This window comes from Hyperoodon ampullatus (genome assembly GCF_949752795.1).
Source record: "Hyperoodon ampullatus genome assembly, chromosome: 13".
Taxonomy (NCBI): Eukaryota; Metazoa; Chordata; class Mammalia; order Artiodactyla; family Ziphiidae; genus Hyperoodon; species Hyperoodon ampullatus.
This window is the reverse complement of record NC_136926.1, coordinates 65,422,536-65,436,725: the sequence shown is the minus strand read 5'-3', so window position 1 is coordinate 65,436,725 and position 14,190 is coordinate 65,422,536. Positions and strand designations below refer to the sequence as shown.

General features: G+C 49.9%; 1 protein-coding gene across 1 annotated transcript in view; it reads left to right on the top strand.

Annotated features, from left to right (window-relative positions):
- DYM (dymeclin) overlaps positions 1 to 12,729 on the top strand; it is a 388,749-nt gene extending 376,020 nt beyond the window's left edge. Inside the window, exon 18 of the mRNA XM_079717304.1 lies at positions 12,333 to 12,729. Within this exon, the coding sequence (XP_079573430.1) occupies positions 12,333 to 12,482 (150 nt within the window). The 3' untranslated portion in view covers positions 12,483 to 12,729. The remainder of the gene's footprint in view (positions 1 to 12,332) is intronic.
- Positions 12,730 to 14,190: the final 1,461 nt, after the last annotated feature.

The following is a 14,190-nucleotide window of genomic DNA, read 5'->3' as shown; positions in this document are numbered from 1 at the left end:
CCAGTAAGTCAGTTCATTTTCTTCTCAAAGTGACATGGGCTTAGTTTGGCTCATTTTATCCCAAATAAATTTGGGCAGTTATTCCACTAACTCACCCAGTGCAGGACTCAATTTTCCCAACTTATTCCCCCACCCCCATAACTCTGACTTAACTCATAATAACTTTTTCTACAAATAGCAATTTTTACCTCTTTGTTCATTCATTCCTTTATTCACTCACTCAACAAATATCTGTTAAGCCCCTGGCCATATTCTAAGCACTGGTAGATGCATCAGTGGGGAAGAAAAAAAAAATCCCTGCCCTCATGGAGCTTATATTCTACTTAGACTTTTATTTCATAGTAATACATTTATTTTTCTGACATCTCACTCTCTTGGCCAGGTATCTGAGTCCTGTCCAAAATAACGAGCCCACTGCAGGAAGGGCAAGCAATTCCAATTATCTGTGGCTCCCCCTCTGGGCTCGCTTTCAGCACAAGAAGTTCTGCCAGTAAATTCTCTCCTTTTGCCCTTCATCTGCCACTGTGGAATCAAAACATTCTCCTCTTCCCAGGCTTCTGAATTGGAATTGATTTGCCTTCAAAACAGGGGCTTTGACTCAATACTGCAGCTCAGTCTTCTTGAGGAGTTTACACACTTGGCAACTCCCACTGCCATCTCAGCTCTAATGACTTTTTTTTTTTAATTTATTTTACTTTTGGCTGCTTTGTTTCTTTGTTGCTGTGCGTGGCTTTCTCTAGTTGTGGTGAGCGGGGGCCATTCTTCAGTGCAGTACGCAGGCTTTTCATTGCAGTGGCTTCTCTTACTGCAGAGCACAGGCTCTAGGCACACGGGCTTCAGTAGTTGTGGCTTGTGGGCTCTAGAGCACAGGCTCAGTAGTTGTGGCTCACGGGCTCTAGAGCGCAGGCTCAGTAGTTGTGGCTCGTGGGCTCTAGAGCGCAGGCTCAGTAGTTGTGGCTCGCGGGCTCTAGAGCACAGGCTCAGTAGTTGTGGTGCACGGGCTTAGTTGCTCCATGTCATGTGGGATCTTCCCGGACCAGGGCTTGAACCCATGTCCCCTGCACTGGCAGGCGGATTCTTAACCACTGCGTCACAAGGGAAGCCCGAACTAATGACTTTTGAATTAGACATTTCTAACCGCATCGAACCTATTCTCTCAACTCTAAGCTCACCGAATGGACACTTGTTGTCCCGGCCTTCAAGGCCCCTCCCTGTCTGCGTGCTGTCCTTCCAGCAGCGTCCCCGGCTGCTGGCCTTTGAGCCTGGGCGCTGGTCCCACACGACTCTCCAGGCCCACGGGTGAGCCATCGGCCTCGCTGTTCGCTCACAGGGGTCTCTCCCCATGCAATGCCAGCTTCCTCCCTGCCCCCAGTCCCTCCCCAACAGGTCATAACCCATCTGTCAAGGCCTTTCTCAAACTTCCCCTGTGGCGGGAGAACCTGCCCTTACTTCCTTCTCCTTTGGGCCCCCCACCAACCCCCAGAAAATAGAGAGAAATTTCAAACTGAAGACATCCTCCTTTTCATGACCCACCTTAACCTGGACCTGTGAGAGAAGGGTCTAACAGGGACATTTTGCTCAGGCTTCAGATTCCAGTGGGCTTCAGATTCTGGCTGATGGCATGATGGTGGACAGCTCTTCACAAGCGTGGGTTCAACCTTCTGTTGTATCCTCTGTTTTCCTAAGAGTTTTTTTTATTTTTTGCCACCGGTCACAGACATCATTAGTGTCACTTGTAATATTCAGAGGTGGTCGCCTGGCCTGAGCTTTCAGGACAGGTGTCCACTCACCTTGTAGCTCTCTTCTTGGTGGTAACTTACTTCCCAGGGAGCCCCTGAGGTCCCCGCTGCCCAGCCAGCCATCGTGCTTTTAGATATACAAGGTATTATAACTGTCTTCTGAGCCACCTCATGGTGGGCTTCTTAACTTTAGCTTTGTATTTCTTCATTTGTAACTTTCAATCAATGGCACTTTATAATTTTCTGTATTTTGAATTTAGTTTTGAAACTGATTTGCATAAAATGGGACTGCTCCCCGTTCAGTGTTGCTGTTATTCATAGACCAGTGCTTATCTCCTTTTTGTCAAGTAAGTAATACTATTTGATCCATTTGCAGCTCTTTCCATCACACATAGAAGAGCCTGCAGCTCAGGCCTGTTCAGACCATAATTTAGCTGAATTATTATTTTTATTTTATTTATTTTTTGCTGTGTTGGGTCTTTATTGCTGCACGCAGGCTTTTCTCTGGTTGCCGCGAGCGGGAGCTACTCTTCTTGCGGTGTGTGGGCTTCTCATTGCAGTGGCTTCTCGTTGCAGAGCACAGGCTCTAGGCATGCAGACTTCAGTAGTTGTGGCATGCAGGCTCAGTAGTTGTGGCTCACGGGCTCTAGAGCACAGGCTCAGTAGTTGTGGCTCACGGGCTTAATTGCTCCACGGCATGTGGGATCTTCCCGGACCAGGGATCAAACCCGTGTCCCCTGCATTGGCAGGCAGATTCTTAACCACTGCACCACCAGGGAAGCTGAGTTTAGCTGAACTGATCATATAGATAGATGCTTCTCCTAGAGTTTGCTGTTCAAAGCCACCTACAGTCTTCCAACCCCAGTGTTGGCCCGTCTCCCTGGGAGGGCAGCCTTCTAGGGCAGTGCGCTTCCATGTTGTGTCATGCTCCCACTGTTCTTGTTCGTTCTGCTAAGCTATAACCCCTGTTAGAGGAGCAGCAGTTATTCCTCTTTCTTTCCTCTACGGCCTCAAGCACAGTGCTTCGTATATAGTTGGCTCTTACCAGTGTTTAGTTTAAGGACCCATCACTGAAGGACCAGCGTTTACACAATGAGAGTAAATGAGGGAAGGAATGGTAGGGAAACTGGCTCATCCCAGATTCACCTGTGGATAAAATAATTGTATGTAAATGCCTACCTGGATATCTTATGACAGAAGCTTGAAACAGGGTACTTTCCATCTGCATGGAACTTGCCCACCACGGCCCACGTGTGTGCTGCCAGCAGTAGCTCACCTCGTCCATCCTGTCCCACGTCCTCTCCCAGCAGTGCCGGCCGGCCGAGCTACTGACCATCACCCATCCCTTGTCTGTTCAGAGGCTTGAAACGGTCTTTGAAAGAATTTTTTGTAATGTGCTATATAGCTATTTGATTTTAAATTGCACTAAACTTTCTGGAAACATGCCAGGGGCTTGCTCGAGTTTCTGATGCTATCTATGTAATGGTGGAAGGGGGAAAACTCCATTGAACTTTTGTGGTAATAAAATTATTGCAGTTGAGCCCTACATCTGTTCGCTGAACTTCCTGTGGGTTTTCACCAGATCACATGGCTGAAGCAGAGACAGTCTTTAAAGCTTTTGGTCTGCTTATTATACCCGAGCCTCAACCACCAAATCAGACCTTTGCTTTGTCTCTGGGCTGGGCGTCCGGATGTCCCACTGCGGTGGGTTGATTCACTGGAGCTGATAAAAACATTCCGGCCAAACTTGAGAGTCTAGCATTACCTCTGGCTCCAAAAGTCAAAACAACAAGATTGTTGTAAGTAGCTTTGGATTGAGACCAAGCTCCAAGCTTGAGAGATGGTTTTTCCCTCCTCGTTGAGCTGAGTCACAAGACAACTGTCTCAGAAAGAGAGGAGCAAAAGCCTGGGCCTGTGGTGACCAGCACCCCGCCCTCTGCTAGCCCCTTCCAGACGAATTCTTGCCGTAACTGTCAAATCAAAGCCCCCGTCCCCCCAGACCTCCCTCCTCCGCTTTCCCAGAGCCTTAGTTGGTCCTCAAGCACATCCACCCAGCAGTCACTGGCTGGAGCCCACAGGGGCCTGAGGAGGGGGGAGGGGAGATGAGGTAGAGGTGGGGGAAGGCCCAGGTGGTCTGGGCCCTGCTGGCTGGGCCAGGAGTGAAGACACTCTCAAGTGAGGAAGCTGGGCTTCCCCCAGCCATCACAGGATGGCATTAGCGTTCTCCACAGGCTTGAAAAGAACATAAAGGAAAGAGTGATTTTTTTCTAGGTTGTTGATCTGGCATTCAGACTATGACATTTCTTGGACTGAATTCTGACAAAATGTGTCCCCAGTGTCATTAGTGCTAAATAAAACCATTTGCCTTTCTTTTCCTTAGCTCTCAGACTTCTAAGAGGATTAAAGGAGCACTTTCTTTCTTTTTCTTTTTTTGTTTTGTTTTGGTTTTTTTTTTGTTGTTTTTTGCGGTACGCGGGCCTCTCACCTTTGTGGCCTCTCCCACTGCGGAGCACAGGCTCCGGACACACAGGGTCAGCGGCCATGGCTCACGGGCCCAGCCGCTCCGCGGCATATGGGATCCCCCTGGACCGGGGCACGAACCCGTGTCCCCTGCATCGGCAGGCAGACTCTCAACCTCTGTGCCACCAGAGAAGCCCTTCTTTTTTTTGGCCGCGTGGCTTGTGGGATCTTAGTTCCCTGACCAGGGATAGAACCCAGGCCACGGCAGTGAAAGCGCTGGGTCCTAACCACTGGAGTGCCAGGGAAGTCCCGAGGAGCACATGTTTTTAAGAAAGTCTGTTTCACTCTCAGCCCATGCGGGCTCTCTCTCTGGCTAGATAGACAGGGAGACTTGGGGGGTGTCAAATTTGGTGCAGCTTAGACACAGCTAGTTACGCCGAGGCTGCATTCCCCTTCCGTCAGGTCAACTGAACAGTGTTTTCCAAACTCTTTTGCGATTTATGCGTATTATTCACCCTTTTAAAATGTTCCCAGTACACTGTCTTAAAAACAACTCATTGCAGGAAAAAGGAAGCTTTTTACCTTGTGCTTTGTTATGTTCACTTTGTTGTAGCCAGTCCTAGACAACATGCTCTGTTTTTCTTGCTAATTGTGTTTTACCCCCCTTTATGAACCTTTTGAGTGCTGGTGAAAAGTTTCAAGCAAATAACTCAAGAAATAATATCAGAAACTAACACACCATTGTAAAGCAATTATACTCCAATAAAGATGTTTAAAAAATTGTATAAAGAATTTAAAAAATAGTTACAGGAAAGTTGCAAAAAAAAAAAGAAAAAGAAATAATATCTCACAGCTCACTTGTAGCCCTGAGGCGAGAGGAACTGGTACTGGAGCTCGAGGAGCGTGCAAGCGTGCTGTCTGCAGTGTTCGGGTTTTGCTCGTAATAGAAGTGTGTTCGTGCTGCTCTGTTTGTGCTTGCTCTTTGGGTTCCCGCATGTCCAGTGGTGCACGCTCCATGGAAGGGGCCGGGCCTTCATTCTCTAGCACAGACGGGGCCACGCCTGGGACCTCAGCCCACTTAGCCACGAGCTCTCAGGCCACAGCAGCTCAACCATGGCCTCGTGTTTGTCTTGATTTTAAGCAATTGGGAGTCTCAGCCTTTAAAACCAACTGCTGTCAACCCACAGGACAGCTCAGGAACCTTCAGATATTGACCTTCTCCGCCGAGAGTGCCCCCAGGTGAAGCCTGGCTAAGTGCAAACCAGCAAGTGCTTGACTTGGGGGTTCCTGCTGAACCCAACTCATTCAGCCCTTTCTCCAGATGGGCCCAGCAGAGCCCGGGAGGCATGCAGAGAATGCCAGTGTGTAGACCTTACTGGGGTCATCTTGTAAAACCACACCCAATAGAATCAGAGGGAGCTTAAAGGTCCTTCATTTTACACAAGGTGAGACCCCTGAGTCCTGGAGAAATGCTGTGACTTGCCCCAAACTGTTCAGCCTGCCAGTAGCTGAGCCAAGACAGAGCCAAGGCCTCCTGACCCCCCAGCCTGGGGTCACCTGGACTCCAGAGCCAGAGATCAGTTCCATCTCTTCCCCGTGAGGACACTCAGGCACAAAGGGTTAGCAACTTGGTGGCTAGGGGACATGGAAGAAGTGTTTGAGGCACATTATCATTACTGGTAAGACATGGAAACCTCCCGTCCATGTAGGATATAGACATTTTCAAGAAAGACGCAGCTGGGTACCTGCTGACTCTGGAGAGGCCCCGGCGGAGAGGTGTAGTTTCCTTCGGCCTCTGGCTCTACCACGTCCTAGCTCTGTCCTCTTTGGCGTGTTATTTATCCTTTTGAACCTTGGTTTTCTTAGTCATTCAGTAGAGTTAATAACACCTGTGTCACAGGATTATGTGCATTTGAAGTCACGCGCTTGTTCATTTAACTCATCATTCAACAAGCATTTCCTAAGTGTCAGTAGTATGCCAGATGCTCGCAAGGTCCCTGCCCTCTTGGAGCCTGTATTCTAGTGGGGAAACATGGTACCCGAGTAAACAAACATACGCACAAGCTAAACCCCAATTGCCGTGAAGGAGATACGCCGATGAGCTGAGAGGTGCCGCTTTTGCTACCGGGTGGTCGTGGGCAAAGTGAAAGGCACCGGCACATGGGCGCTGTCAGCGTGTCACTTCCCCTGAGCGGGGTGGGCCCTGTGAGCTAGCAGAAGGCCCGGCGTCCTCGCTCCTGGTCACCTCAGCCGCTTCAGCCAGGGCCCCATGCCACACCCCTGTCGGAGGTTGTTGAACATGCCGCATAATCATCCAGGGAGACGGTGAGCCTCATGTCAAATACGGCTTAGAGGTGACCCTTCTCTTCTCATCACACGGCCACACGCTCCCCTCAGAGCCAGTCCTCAGCTCCAGTTGAGTTAAACAGCTACGTCACAGGATTGTGGGCAGACGTGAAGCCACGCGTTCGTTCACTTAACTCACCGTTCACCAAACTCACCGTTCACCAAGTGAGGACTCTGAGACGGACAGAAGGCAGTTCTTCAGAACCTAGCTTCTCGCAGTGACAGAACTGTGTTCTTTAAAAATGTTAATGAAGATGAGTCTGTCGCTTTTAAGCCATTTGTCAGCACTTGTTCCTGGGTTTTCAGGCAGAGTACAGGCTCAGGATGCGCAGGCTCAGCGGCCATGGCTCACGGGCCCATCCGCTCCACAGCATGTGGGATCCTCCCGGACCGGGGCACGAACCCGTGTCCCCTGCATCGGCAGGCGGACTCTCAACCACTGCGCCACCAGGGAAGCCCAATGTTTCTTTTTTAAATAAATTTATTTATTTTATTGTTTTATTTTATTTATTTATGATTTTTGGTTGTGTTGGGTCTTCGTTGCTGCGTGCAGGCTTTTCTCTGGTTGAGGCGAGCCGGGGCTACTCTTCGTTGCGGTGTGTGGGCTTCTTATTGTGGTGGCTTCTCTTGTTGCAGAGCACAGGCCCTAGGCATGTAGGCTTCAGTAGTTGTGGCTCGTGGGCTCTAGAGCACAGGCTCAGTAGTTGTGGCACGTGGGCTTAGTTGCTCCGCAGCATGTGGGATTTTCCTGGACCAGGGCTCAAACCTGTGTCCCCTGCATTGGCAGGCAGATTCTTAACCCCTGTGCCACCAGGGAAATCCTATGTTTCTGTTATTAATAACAGAGTCAGGAAACAGGGTTGCCAAATGAGAAGTGTCCAGCTGGGTAGAATAAGAGACACGGGCTTAGGACCAAGCCAGGGGGTATTTCTAGTCTTTAGATTTGATCACTGAAAGTTCTAAAATAAGAGCATACCTTACATTTGCATATCACTTCAATGTCAGTCATAATAGCCAACATTTATTGAGTGCTTCGTCAAAAGTGTGTTAGGCGCTTTTACATGGCTCATCTCATTTCTGTGAAATAGAATGGTTAAATTCAAAATCTCAGAGTAGAGTAAACTCTACCTTTTAAGAGCCTGAGTCTGAGTGAGGGTACAAGACTTGTCCCAAGTCACCTGGCTAATACAGACTGGACTTTCTTTCAGCTCTTAAATGCTGAGATTGTATACATCTTATTCACAGCTATGTTTTTAGTACTGTGCTTGCTACACAGTAGGCCCTCAGTAAGTATTTGCTGAATGAATGAATGAATGAATGAATGAATGAGGAAAGGTGGGGCTAGGACTCAAATCATATGCCTGCTTTTCAGGTACTTTTTCTAGTTACTTTGAAGATTAAGTGAGTAACTATATGTCAAGTGTTTGAACGTTCCTGCTATGTAATACGTAATCAGTTATGGTAGCTATAAATGTTACCCATAATCTCAGAATTAATTAATTAAGTTTTTACAGAGAACTTCTATAGAAATAATCATTGATCAGCTTGAAAAACTTCATAATGAAATACATTGCTATTGTCAGGTAAAGTTTATACTTTTTTATACTATTTTTTATGTACTGTTTTATATTATATTTGGGTATTCTTGCCACTCTGGATATCACCCTACATTGAGATTTTGTTTACGACACTTACTCCAGAGTGAGATGGATTATTGTTTTGACTTAAACTCGAGCCAAGACTAAAAATGAGGCATTTTCAGCTCCGTTTTTACCAGGTGGTGGGAAGGGTAACCATGGGGGTTCCAGGTGCTTCTCCTGGTGGCCTTTTCCTAGATCTGCCCGTGTGTGATCTAAAGGCAGTCTTTGATTCATTACTCTTCCTAACTGGAAAGTCATCAGAATGTCCCCAAAACCATGAGGGCGGGTAGACTTAGTGCCAGCACATGAACATAGTGCCACCCCACTGAGCAGGCTTTGCCTAAGTTTCTTTAATTCAGTTGGAGGGAATTCTTAGGAAAGCAGCTTGCTCGTTTTACTTCCCATCCCACCCTCCCTGGAGGTACAGAAAGCAGTCTCGGGTAAGTTGCCTCACACCCTTTCCTAAGGCCTGCCTTTGTAGGAACACCCCTAAATATGTCACTCGATGGAGAAAAGGTTTCACATCTTTTAGTCATTTTTATCACTGTGAGCAAGAAGCATGCCTTGTTGGTGGCATTACCACTTAGAAATGTAGAAGGTTATTATTCCAGCTGAAAGGGGCAATGCGGGGGGCTCTGGCCTTTTCAAACCACCACCTCCGCTCCCCCAGCCCCTCACTTCTCTTCAAGACAGCGTGAGAAGTTTTCTAAAGTTGAGCCATTCCAAGACCTAGGACTTGCATCCTCATTATTAGGGTAAAGTTCTTTTCTTCTTCACGCACAGTCCCCCATACTTTCTTGATTCTTGGCATCGTTGTGGGCTTGGTCATTTCTATCAGGACCAGCAGTGTGTGTGCTGCATTCTGTCCATACAGTGGAAGGGCACAGGACTAACCCCGAAGGGCCCCGTGGAGCCTTGGAGAATTGGATTTTAGGACAAAGCACTAGGGTGGCTATGACTGTGGTATCTCTTTTCAAACTGACCTTCCCACCCAGTCAGACCCAGGCTTCCATCTTGACTCCAGCCCACAGGCTGTGTGACCTAGAACCAGCCGCTTAGCTGCTCCAGGCCGCTTCACCTTCCATTGGTGGGGTTGGCCCCGTGGGCCTCAGCAGGACACCGTGGTGACTGAGCACGACGCGAGTGGGGAGCCTGCAGACCAACCTGGTGCTCAGGGGGTGCTCGGTTGGTGGCAGCTGCGTGCTGCACCCTGCTGCTATCAATGCAGATGTTTCATGGAGAAGGAGATCATGGTGTTGCTACCTATAAGACGCCTGATTCCAGGACAGAGGCCTATTGCCGCCTCCAGGAACCCTGTCCCCACACCTGAGAACCCCATGCCAGGCCGGAAGCAGCACAGAACATGTGAGGAGGCTCATCAAGGAAGCCCTAGGCCCCCAGAGACCACCCAGCTGCTGAGCGGCTATGGTGCACCCAGAGAACGGGGTGCGGGGGGGTTGACCCAGGGTGGGAGGGATTCAAGGAGACTTAGTGGGTGGATGACAAGGGAATGGAAGGCTGGGGGACCTAACTGAATTCCAGTCAGATCAGTACGTGCTGGAAGTAGTGTCATATCCCTGAGCTGATCACACTTTGTCAGCCAGACTGACCCCACGAGCGCAGTGGGAGAAGTTGTCCCCTGCACTGTAATCAGTATGGCCCTCAGCACACACAGAGACTTTCAGCCTTACACTGATGATACTAAAGAACTGATTTGAAACACTGGTTGTCTGAAAAGGCTTGGGTTTGCATTAAACCTGAGTAGTTTTGCAAAGTATGGGGTAAAAAGTGTAGGAGGAGGATATAGGGGTAGGTAGTGCTGGAGTCTGGGCCACTTATAAAGCCCATTTGTGTATATTCTTTATTTACTGATGCCCTGGGGGCTGTGGAATAGAATTGGTTTTCGTTAAAGCCATAACAGGTGGGGGCTGTGCCGTCTGTGGTATGCTGAAGTAGCTAACATCCATGACCAGAGGACCCTCCTTTGCACGAATTCCTATACACGTCTTTAAGATTTAGCTCAAAACTCACCTTGCCACAAAGCATTTCCTGCTTAACGCCGCCCCTCTGGCATCATTCTGGAACTCTGAGGATCCAGCACTTAGATGTTTAGTCTTAATCATTGCAAATGTTGTCTTAAAAATCTCTAACTCTGGGGCTTCCCTGGTGGCTCAGTGGTTGAGAGTCAGCCTGCTGATGCAGGGGACGCGGGTTTGTGCCCCGGTCCAGGAGGATCCCACGTGCCGTGGAGCGGCTGGGCCCGTGAGCCATGGCTGCTGAGCCTGCGCGTCCGGAGCCTGCGCTCCGCAACGGGAGAGGCCACAACAGTGAGAGGCCCCTGTACCGCAAAAAAAAAAAAAAAAAAAAAAAAAAAAGCTCTAACTCCACCCCCTTTTCTCTTTAAAATCTTTTAAATCCACCCAACTAATGTCATTTTAGTTCAGGCCCATTTGCCCTTCACCTGGACCAGGCCCCGTCCCCGCCGGATGCCCTCCAGTTCTCCACTCTGTGATCGGAGTGGTCCCTGCACAGAGCCACTCTCATCTAGCCCCCTTCTGAGACCCTTCAAAGGCTTCCGGGGCCTTCACGTGGAGGCCAGGATTCTTCATGTGGCGGCGTCCTCCCCTCTGGGCCCTGCTCACCAGGGCTTCTTTCCCTCCGCCCCTCCTCCTCCCTCCAGCATCAGGCGCCTCATGCCTTCCCTCCGTGCTGTTCCCTCAGAAAGAACACGCTTCCCTCTTCATCTGGCTGCCCCTCCCCGCCTCCCTCAGGCCTCGAGCCCCTAGTCCTTCCCTTCTTCCTACTCTGTTATCATTGTTTTGTTGCTGCTGCTGCTTCTGTTTGTCCCTCTGCTCCACGAGAAGGCACCTTCTGTGAGGACAGGGACTGTGTATCCCCAGGCCCTGGTGCACACACGGCCTGGTGCAGAGAAGCAGACGTTCAACCAGTATGATAATCAGTGAATGACTCACGTAAGAGGGATTGAGCAAGATAAATACCTGAAGTATTTATCATTGTGCCGGGACATCGTTGGTCCTTATACGGCTGATTGCTTCATTGATTCATTCATCAAATTGTTTATTAAGTGTCTGGCCACCCTTTAAGGAGACACAGCGACAAACACAATGGGTATAGAAATCTCTGCCCCCGTGGGCCACGCTTTCTGTGTGTGTGTTTCCCCTCTTGTCCCTTTCAGCCCTCTCCCGCGACCTTCCGCCGTACCCCTCCTCTTGGGACACTGTTGCTCCCTTCTCCCCGCCCCACCTGGGACACAGGTCACCAAACTGCAGCCACTCCTGTCAGAATCACCTTCGCCTGGGAGGCGGCCAGGGGGCTTTTAGTAGATTCCAGCAGCCCCTCAGGCTGCTGAAGGAGGAATCACTTCCTCCGCCCTGGCTGAAATAAACAGGTCAGGAGTAAAATTAGAAAATCAAAAGCCCGAATCCTGGTGAAACGCTGCAGTGGAAGTGCTACTTACAGGACCTCGAAACTGCACGTGTTCTCACTTACCAGCTGGGACTGCAGAGAGGGGCCCGGTCGCCTGGAAGCCTTTGTAGAGCCAGGAATCACCTCCACTGCCCCCGCCGCAAAGCCGGAGCACCCCCACCGCCCCCTCCGCCAGGAGGAGGAAGAGGGGGCTTGAGCTGTGCCGAGCCACTGCCGCCCCCGGCCCTGACCGAGGCCCACCGTGGGCGCTGCCTGCCCGCACAGTCAAGGCTGAGGAGCTGTGAAGGGAAGTCTTCACCTCCACGGTGACGCAGCCCTGAGAGGGAAGCGTCTCAAGGAGGCCCAGCCATCAGTATCCCAGTGGTGCAGTGGATAGTCTTTGTCGAACACTGTCTGTACCTGGGCGGGGCCTGTTTCCCTGCCTGAGGTTTCTCACCGCGCCTCGTCCCATCCAGGTCCCTGCTCCCCTCAGCACACTGACGTCCCTGACCAGGGCCGGTGGGGTTGTGCCCTTCCTACAGGTGATTCACGTGTCCTCCAGAGTCATCTGGAAGCTGGATCTGCGGCCCCGGGGCTCACAGGCCCTCCGACCAGTCAGGGAAGGTGGGCTCCCTGCACCCTGCACACATGCCGCGTATAAACTACTGCTGCTTTCCAATGGGGCTGTGAGATTGATTACATCATCCTCTTTTCGTTGCAGAAATTTCCAGAACTGAAATTCAAATATGTGGAAGAGGAGCAGCCCGAGGAGTTTTTTATCCCCTATGTCTGGTCCCTGGTGTACAACTCAGCGGTAGGCCTGTACTGGAACCCGCAGGACATCCAGCTGTTCACGATGGATTCCGACTGAGGACGGGACGCCGTCTCCCACCCTGACCCCCTCCAGCCAAGCAGCCCTTGTAGTTATTTTCTTTCTGGGGAACAGAGGTAGACAGATTCCCTGGTGCGTCTTCTATTAAAGAGGATCACACAGGAGTGTTTCCCTTGCACACTTGGGTTTGGAGAGTTGGTGCCAGTTGGCAGTAGATCACTCAGTTTAGATTATAGTGCAAAACAGGGGAGGGGAGTTACACAATAATAAATGTAAAAACCTGCTAGTTCACATGCGATTTTATTTCTAAACCAAAAATCTAGAGCTTTTCCAGGAACCTGATGCCTTAGGCATATAACACTTTACCAGTACCTACTTCTTTTTCTTTTCTTTTCTTTTCTTTCCCGACCCCCGCCCCCGGCATGTTCAGGATTTTTGTTTTGGTCATGTGTGTGTGTGTTTCAACATTGAGAAATACCAACCTGAAAAGATGACAAGACAGGAATTAATAAGGAAATGAAGCCGTGTATGCATGCAGTTGCCTTTCAGAAGGCCCATGATGTAAGCCTAGGCGGTTGGATATAAGCCTTTAGATCCTGGCATCTTTCCCTCAAAGAAAGAAGTAGCTCCTTCTCATGAAGCCCAGATTAGCTTTTTTGTGGATTTGGCCTCTGAGCTGTAGCTGAATTAAATTGGAGTCTAGCACAAATTAAGTTAATCTACTCTGTATTAATCATTGGGAAAAGAAAAGCTTCATTTTGAAAGCAATCTTTTTTCTTCAACCAGACTAATAGGAGAAAAAGGAGACCAATTTGATTAATACAGTATTCCACATGAGAGTAAACACATGTTTTTCTCTCCACTTCTGACTTTGTTTAAACTCTTTGGGGCCTGTGTGATCGCAGTTGGTCTCCCTGAGCTTCTCTGAGGGAAACAGCCGCTGGGGTCGCCCTGAGCAGAGCAGTGGGCACTGGGGACAGAGGGGACAGGCCTTTCGAGTCACGCGCTAGGCCCGTGGCCACCCCTTCACGGCCTAGTTTCACTGTCAAAGACACAAAAAGTATTTGCTTTTCTGCATAGGAAGCACGTAATCCCAGATGAGACCGACTGAGCACCCGTTTCATTCTGCCGTTGCCTAATCTGTATCGGAGGCAGCTTCTCTCCCCTGTCCCTGTGTCCCCGGCCTGGAGGCTGGAGTCATTTTGGTTCATCACCATCTTCTGAGGGTCTGGGAAGAGACAGCTTCTGTCACAACGAGCTCTGGAAAAGGCTGAAAGCATGACATGTCAGTGCACGTCCGTGTGGTTTCCACTCATGAAAACCCTGGCTGCTCCATCCCCTCAGCAGTCTCTGAGGTCGGCCGGGCGGTTTCATTTTCATCAGCACAGGGGCTGAGACTGAAGCTCCCTGCGGCTGACTGACTGAGGAAGCGCCCTCACTGGCGGGTGGACCCAGGAGGCACGTGCGGCCTGCCCGCTGCTTCCTCGGCCCCAGGCCTCTGACGTGTCTCCACAAGTGGCTGGGGACTCTGGTACTTCACTAAAGGTCACACGGACAGGGCCTCAGACCCGCAGATGAGTCATGTGAAGCGCTTCTGCTCAGTCTGGCTCGTGGGAAGAGGCAGTTTGAAGGTGGAAGGAGGAATCCTCCAGTCAGAAAGGGGAAATGATTGGATAATCATTTCAGGTAGCAATTATTTTTATTTCCTATATGGGAACGTGATATATAGCTTTAATTCGTTTCCAAA